The sequence below is a fragment of the Mus pahari genome, chromosome 18 (genome assembly GCF_900095145.1).
Source record: "Mus pahari chromosome 18, PAHARI_EIJ_v1.1, whole genome shotgun sequence".
Taxonomy (NCBI): Eukaryota; Metazoa; Chordata; class Mammalia; order Rodentia; family Muridae; genus Mus; species Mus pahari.
The window spans coordinates 30,889,745-30,898,068 of NC_034607.1; the positions used below are offsets into that span (position 1 = coordinate 30,889,745).

General features: G+C 40.0%; 1 protein-coding gene across 4 annotated transcripts in view; it reads left to right on the forward strand.

Annotated features, from left to right (window-relative positions):
* Window positions 1-8,324, forward strand: part of Fer (FER tyrosine kinase) — a 277,350-nt gene that overhangs the window by 206,222 nt on the left and 62,804 nt on the right. For all 4 annotated transcript variants that reach the window (XM_029531191.1, XM_021217491.1, XM_029531192.1 and 1 more), the window contains one exon: window positions 4,095-4,218. In XM_029531191.1, coding sequence (XP_029387051.1) covers window positions 4,095-4,218 — 124 coding nt within the window. The remainder of the gene's footprint in view (window positions 1-4,094; window positions 4,219-8,324) is intronic.

The window sequence follows — 8,324 nt, forward strand, 5'->3', positions numbered from 1 at the left end:
TTCCCTTCCCTTCTTCCTCTCTCCCTTCCCTTCTTCCTCTCTCCCTTCCTTTCTTCTCCCATCCCTCCCTTTCTTCCTCCCATCCCCTTCCTCCCCTTACCCTCCCTTCCTCTCTCCTTCCTTCCTTTCTCTCAAAGCTAACATACCAAATAATGAGCTTCTTTGTGGAATGTCATGCATACTGACTGCTTTATTTAGTTGTAATTCATGGCCCTCCCATAATTCTCCTCAATCCTTCTTGCCTCTCTCTTGTTAGTCCATCTTTCTCTCTTCAATCTTCCATTCCCTGTGTCACAGTTAACTGTATTACTTTGCCCCCACCCCCACCCCCTTAAGCTCTCTTCTCCCTCACCCATGCTCACCTTTCTGCTTTCAAGATCCTCAGACACCTGCTGTTTCTGTAAGCCTCTGGTGTCTAGTAGAGACTTCAACTGCATTGTAACTTTTTCTGTACAGGTAGAGTTTAGGAAGCGTTTACAGTTACAGACTTCCCAGGACACTGCTGTTTACCTTCCCTGTTACTCTTGGAATACCTTCTGTCATGCTCTTCTGGAGTGCTGGTGAGAGCAGGGTTCTGTTTGGATGTAGTTTCCTTTGGAAGTTGGTGCTCCCCCTTACAGCCTCCTCTGTTGGTTCTTTGCTGTGAGTGCTGGTGCCTTAGCTTGCCATATGGACAGTTTCTCTGGACATTGTGTCTGTTGGGGTTCTTTCTCAATGCCCTTGTAAATAAGTTTTGTCATGTTTTGTTTTCTGTTTTGGGCAGCACTGTCGTTTCTCTCTTTTGGGGAATTTTCTGCAGTAAGTTCACTACGTAGATCCCCTATGCCTTTAGTTTATAATCATAGTTCCTTCTGTTAGCTGACTGATTGTGTGGCAAGAATTCTTGGGTGGTGTTGAAATGTTTGGTTGTCTGTGTCGATTGCTGATAATTAAGGACAGAATTCCTTGAGCTTGTCTTCTGTTCCCCATATTTCTTCTACTTCGTCAAGTCTATTTATAATAGTGTATATTTGTAGAATTTTCATTTCGTTATTTCCCCCCAAAATTTGGATTTCCATGATTGAATTTTCTGTCACGTTGCTGACTTTTTTCATTTTTCCTGATTTCCTCATCCATCTTTTCTAACTTGTCCGCCGTGTTGCCAGTGTTTTTCCCCATGTCCAAAACTGATTGATCTGCTGGTTTGTATCCTCTTCCAGGTCTTTGACCAATTTCACCAGGACATTTTCTCTCCTTTCACCTGTATCTCTTTGCATATGTATAGCTGTAGCAGAGGAGACAGGTTCTTCTGGGGTTGCCTTGCTTTTTCCAGTGTCTTCTATCTGTTGTTTGCACATCCTTGGTAGATTTTATTAGCGTTTCCTTGTTGGGCAGCCTTCTCGTGAGCCAGTCTATAGTACTACCCTGGAAAGAGGAAGCAATCTGTTAGAACAGTGCAGCCAGCTTGTACCCTCTGAAGTACAGTCTCTGAGCTGATGGTGCCTCCCAAGTATGTGGGAGTGTAAGCAGCAGTCCTGACACTGAGGTGTCCTCTTTCAAGATCTTGGGATGAACTGCCCTGCTGAAGCCATGCAGCTGTAAGTGTGACATAAGCCTCCCAAGTTATAGTTCGGGGGTCTCAGCAGCATTAGATGGCAGATAGGTTCACTCACTAGCCCAAGCTCAGAGCTATCAACTTAAGATTTTTCTCAGAAGATGACATCCACTCTTGGCAACTGTTGTGATGTCACTTCATGGCCTGAGTGGAGCCTCCTGTATCCTGCACTCCACAGTGTTTTAAGGCCTGTCCCTCCCACACTTCTCAGGACTCTCTCCTGCTCTGGTGCTGATGCAGATTAAATGAGGACTCCTGTCTTGAGGTTGTTCCTAGTTCACAGCCTCCAGAGTAGCTGAGGTTGGAACAATAAGTGCTTTCTAGATGGTGTGCAGCTCCTGCCCAAACCCACCCTTAACCCTAGCTCATCCACCACCTCACCAAACCCTGCAACTTACTTTGATGTTTGTGAATCCTGTGAGCACACACATATATATCGTGTATAAGAATAATAAAATGTTAAAATAATAATAAATTATTAAAGTAAACAGGAAAGGAAAATAGTTTGTCTGGCTTATAAGTTTATTTTTAAAAAGGTAAAAACACTATTGATTTTCCGAGTAGCCTACATAACATGTGTAACACTTAATTTGTGAGTAAAAGGTAAGGAAAGGGGAATTTTAAGTAGACTTAGGTGTTTATATCCTAGTTGTTCTCACCTAGGAAAAAGCCATTAACTCTTCTCTTGTAGTGTTTTTATTATTATTGTCATAATTATTTTCATTATTAAAGACACCCTGAATCTTTCCTTTAGTGTGAGAGAGGTCCAAGAAATGGCAGCTAGGGGATAATCCTTCTCTATAATTTGTAGTTTAATACAGAGGCCTGATAAAAAACAAATGGTTGTTTTTAGGGTCATGTGTTTAAACCTTTCTGTTTAACGCTATAAGCTATAAATGGTCCTCCAAAAGAAAGAGAAACAATGGCTGTTACCACTCTCTTGAGAATGGATAGGGACGGAGAGTCAGCCTAGAGTGTGTTGGGCCCTGGGTCTGTCTGTGGGAAAGGTGGTTGTTTGGTGGAGAGGAAGACAGGAGAGAAGGATAACCTCTTCTGTGGTGGGTGCTCTTGCTGCAGCTGCAGGGCCCGCGCATGCACATGCGTAGTGCATACAAGGTCCCGGCCAGAGCTTCAAAACAGTGCAGTGAATGCCAAATGTAAGCTGCACTAAGTGGTCTGCTCGGCACTGGCCACGCATGCGTTTGTGAAGCTGCACTAAGTGGTCTGCTCGGCACTGGCCACGCATGCGTCTGTGAAGCTGCACTAAGTGGTCTGCTCGGCACTGGCCACGCATGCGTNTGTGAAGCTGCACTAAGTGGTCTGCTCGGCACTGGCCACGCATGCGTCTGAAATGCTGTCAGTGCTTAACGTTAATTTCATTTCATTTTAATTAAGTTTAAAAAGTTATACTTAATTCTAAAGAACTTTTAAGAATATTTGGGATAACAAGCATATCAATCTATGTTTCAGTTCTAAGTTTTATTAAATCTAAACGTCAGTCAAATATTTAAAATGAAAATGTGCTTATGGGCTGGAGAGATGGCTCAGCAGTTAAGAGCACTAACTGCTCTTCCAGAGGTCCTGAGTTCAATTCCCAGCAACTACATGGTGGCTCACAGCCATCTGTAATTGGGTTCAATGCCCTCTTCTGGTGTGTCAGAAGATAGTGACAATTTTACATATTCTCATATGTAAAATAAATAAATCTTCTTTAAAAAAAGAAAGAAAGAAAATGTGCTTATAAGACTTAAAAATATAATATGTATTTAAAATATAAATTTATCTTTCCAAGATTTGAGATATAGTGAAATAAGGTAAATATATTTTTTAGATCAACTTCTTCCTAACTTCATAAAATGAGACTAACTGTAAGTTCTAAATTATTGTTTGTATCATATGCCTTGGACTATGGTTAAAAGCTTTTCTAAGACATCATTGGAGGGTTGAAAGATGACTTAGCTGTTAGAGGCTGGCTCACAGCCAGAAAGATATCAGGGGCTCTGCCCGATGCGCAGACATGTGTAGTAGCTCAATAACAAAATTGTCAGAGCCATAGCTTATCAGGGTGCAGCCTCCTGTTCCTGTACATACACATATGGTACAGTTTAAATTTAGTAGGTCACCATATCTAGATATTAATATCATTTGACTAGTTTAAGTTGTATCTTATTTATTATTAGAGAAAATGTAAGTTCTTAGAAAATATCAATAAACCAATCAGTGCAGATAGGTGCAAACGGATATGTTTGTCTTTGAGTAGATGTGTTCGGCAGTTCATGACGTGAGACAGTTAACTGACTTGAGGTGTCTCTAAAAGTGGTGCCCCCACCCCTGTTACCCACAACATGTGGTCTCTATGTCCCTTTTGTCCTCAGTTGGAAACTCGGACAAAGCACGGGTGGAACCTACAGTGCTTCTCGGTCTTCCGGCCTCCTAATGGGCTAGAAATATGGTGGGCGGCTCCCTCCTCAATTTATCTCCTTTCTGTCCTTTTCTCCAGGGGGTGATTTTCTGACCTTCCTGAGGAAGAGGAAGGACGAGCTGAAGCTGAAGCAGTTGGTGAAATTTTCCTTGGACGTTGCTGCTGGCATGTTGTATCTCGAGAGCAAGAACTGCATTCACAGGTAAGGAGACCCTGTCAACAGCATTTCCACTGTGATGAGAACAGTCCTAGAAAAGGAGCCCGTCATCTGGAATGCTACAATAGATTCCTTCCGTAAAGCATTTTTATATTTTGTGTGAAAGCTTTCTTCGGTAGCTCTACAGAAACACTTGACTCATCTCTTACTAGTACTGACAGTGATTAACCTCTTCATTAGAATTTGCTTGTTGTAATCAAGCCTCACGTGACCCGCACTGAAGCCCAAAATGGCTTCACATGTTGCCAACTGTCGTTTTCCAAAATAATAGAAGAACATAAGACTAGAATTACCACTTTTCTTTTGTTGTGTTCTTTTCTTGTTCTTGTTCTTGCTTGTCTGAGGCAGGGCCTCTGTAACCCTGGCTGTCCTGGAACTTTCTATGTAGACCAGGTTAGCCTCACACTTAAAGAGACTCACCTGCTTCTGCCTCCCCAGGGCTGGATTAAAGAGGCATGTCTCCATGCTCAGCTCTAACACTACTTCTTAGCTGTGAAGATGGTCAAGGGTAAAATCTTTAGAATGTTCTTCTCAAATAGAACTTTAGAAAACTTTCTCTGATTTTGCACAGTGGCCTGGTCTTCCTGCTTCATAGCTTATGGTTTTGTTTTTTATCTTTTTAAGATTTATTTATTTTATTGTTTGTATATGAAGAGGGCATCCAGTCCCCTGGGACTGACTTACAATTGGTCATGAGCAGCTGTGTGTGTGGACAGTCCAAGAGCAGAAAGAGCCCTTAACCCCTGAGCCGCCTCTCTAGCCCCTAGATTATGGTTTGAAGCTGAGAGTGACCTTTAATATGGAATGCAATGTACCTTGAGACCTGTTGAAGACTTTGTACCAAATTTTAGATGTGGTTAAGTGGACATGAGGAAAATTATGCAAAGCTGGGGCAGATTTTCTATGCTGGATCAGAACCTCACCACACATACCGCCCCAGTGCCCAGCCCTTACCTGCTGGTCTCATTACGGCACTGAGCCTGTGACTGAGCTTTCTCACCACACCCAGTGCCCCAGCCCTTACCTGCTGGTCTCATTACAGCACTGAGCTTGTGACAGGTTTCTCATCACACAGCCTTGACTTGATACTGTGCTGAGAGGATTGATTCAGCATTGTAAGGAGGCAGCAAAATGCAGAATTACAGCAAAACAGTGTTATACTCACTGCTCTAGACAGATTCAGAAGATTGTTCAATAATTGCTTTTACTTTTTAAAAACGTCAGTGTTCCCAGAAATTAAAATGACTATGACTAAGCCATACCACTATACATCTGCCTTACAAGCCAGAACAGATTAAAAGTATAAAAATGTAAGAGATCTTGCTCCTATGTTTTGTAAATTTTTCTGAGATTTTAAATTATCTTATGTATCAAACATCTCATCAGCTTCTCTATAGTAGCTACTCTTAGGGTTTGGTCTAATAGGCCGCCTATGTCTATAAGTCTTAAGTAATATACATCATCAAAATTATGTTAATGTTTGTAAGTTATCTCTAGTATGCTATATATACTTCCCCACTCCCATACTGGGGACTGGACCTAGGCCTCCCATGTACAGGCAGGGGCTCTACACTGAGTTCGATCCCAAACCCTCAGTCAGGCTTTCATTTTGAGTGTGTTGCATTTGGAGGAACTGTTGCTTTAATTTCACATTATTTGCAGTGATGACACCTTGCAAGAGTATGACTTTTTAATCATTAGAATTAAAATGATTCTAGATCCTAGATAGCAATAGCATGTAACTTTTGCTCCTCTGTCTAAATCATAACATTATACGTTGTAATGTCGTTTTTCATTTTTCTTTTTATATTTTCACATGCTTTTGAAAGCCGTTCTTTGCCTGACTTGTCACAGCAGTTATGTGTAGTTACAGCTGACAAGGTTTGCTGCTGAGACTTTGAACGATGTCACTGAAAGCAGGTGTATTAAACAGGCCTCAGAGTTCCTGGCAACCTTCAGTGATTGGTTTTGGTTCTCTGTGGTATGTTAAGAAACCCAGGATCTGTAACAAGATTCAGTAATTGATTAGTCATGACTGATAATCATTAGCATAAAAGCCCCAATTTGGCCATTCTGGCATTCAGTAACCTCCTATCTTTATTCTCGTATATTTCTAATGCTTAATCTTTGGCATGATTCTACTAGCCTAATATCATAACAGTGTGTTACTTTTCTGTGCTCACATCTTTTGAGTTCTTCTAATGCACCTTATACCCTTGCTAATCATGAAAACAAGATGATTTCATATCTACAGCAGATAGTGTTCTTTTTCAGACTGAGATGAATCCCATTTTCTTCTCATTTTACTCCAGCAATCTGTGGCATTGCATTGAGAGACTAAACCACTTCACCTTGCAGTTTTAATAGTCATGAATTGTACGGTAGAGCCTTGTTCTCAGTGCCAGCCTGGGAGCCTTCTGAGAGAAGCAGTAATCAGACTGGAGTCAACCTGCTGTATACTTAAAAACAGTAAGCGCACATTATAAAGAAATACCCAAGATATGTGTACCGATTCAGTGAAGGAGTTTTTTTCCTTTGTAATAATTTCTGATGGGGTATTATAAAATTAATTTAAATAATAGAAATCATGAGGAAATTGTATTATTATTTTTCAGATAATGGGTAAATTATCGAGTCTCGTTTTTTTCTCTTAGGTCCCAATAGAGCTTCCTCTCTCCCTTTCATAAAGCCCCTCCCCACCCCCACCCCCATTTTTTACTGTACACACATACAGAAACATAATGGTTAATTACAAGAAACAAAGACATTGATTATTCTTACTGAGAATTTTGAGATTCTTAGCACTTAAAGATCAAATTAGTCCATCCTTGTGTTGTATTGCATTAGAATGTTTGATTTTTAAGAATTGCATTTGAGTTGCTGATTTGAATAACATTTTAAATTCACTAAGTGAACTTTTGCTTGGGAATAGGAAAGAACTTCCAGTAATTTTTGAAGTGGTTATAAGCATACTTCTGTCATTTTGTATTTATTTAAAGCAATAATCTCATCATTGGCAAAAAACAAAACATTGATGGACTCTGAAACATACTAAAAATGTTCTGTGTCCTGCAGTATCCTACATTCCACTAAGATTCAATTCTTTTTTTTTTTTTTTTGAGACAGGGTTTCTCTGTATAGCCCTGGCTCTCCTGGAACTCACTCTGTAGACCAGGTTGGCCTAAGATTCAATTCTTAATAAGTATAATTTAATTTAATTTTTAAAAATAAAAATACCCAAGAATTAGTATATAAATTTGATTTAATTTTTAAAAATCATAAGTATTAAAATAAACTTTTTATAAACTATCAGTTAATACTTCATATGTATATATCATATACATATATAATATAATAATTATATATTAATATGTAATATATTTATCACCAGAGACATTTAAAAATACCCTAGGGTTGTAGAAACAGTTTAAGAAGCCCACTCTACATGGATCTACATGCTAGTGTCTTACATGGACAGAATACATTTGGACATTCTCCCCATTATTCCAATACCTATGTATGTTCCTCTGTCTTTTATTTAGGTTTTAGTACAAGTTGAATATCAGTTGAAAGGCAGAACACCAGACATGTTTTGAGTAGTGTGGACTTTGTAAAATGTGCATAAGTGTGATGAGACCCATGTCTAAGCTCAGGATATGTTTACATCTCATAATGCACTTAAATTTGTTACTGGAGGTAACTTCATACAGTCCTTTTAGTGTACCTTGCTTTGATGGCAGCCTATCACATAAAGTGTGCTCACAGCAGACAGGTATTGAATGTTCACTAAGCATTAGCCACTTAATGAGGATGTTAGTAAGAACTTCTGAGGATGTTGGTGAAGCCTTGCTGAGGGTATTGGTAAGAACTCCTGAGGGTGTTAGTGAGAACTTCCTGAGGCTGTTAGTGAGAACTTCCTGGGGGTGTTAGGAGAACTTCCTGAGGGTGTTAGTAAAGCCTTCCTAAGGGTGTAAGTGAGAACTTCCTGAGGGTGTTAGTGAGAACTTCCTGAGGGTGTAAGTGAGAACTTCCTGAGGGTGTTGGTGAAGCCTTCCTGAGGGTGTTAGTGAGAACTTCCTGAGGGTGTTGTG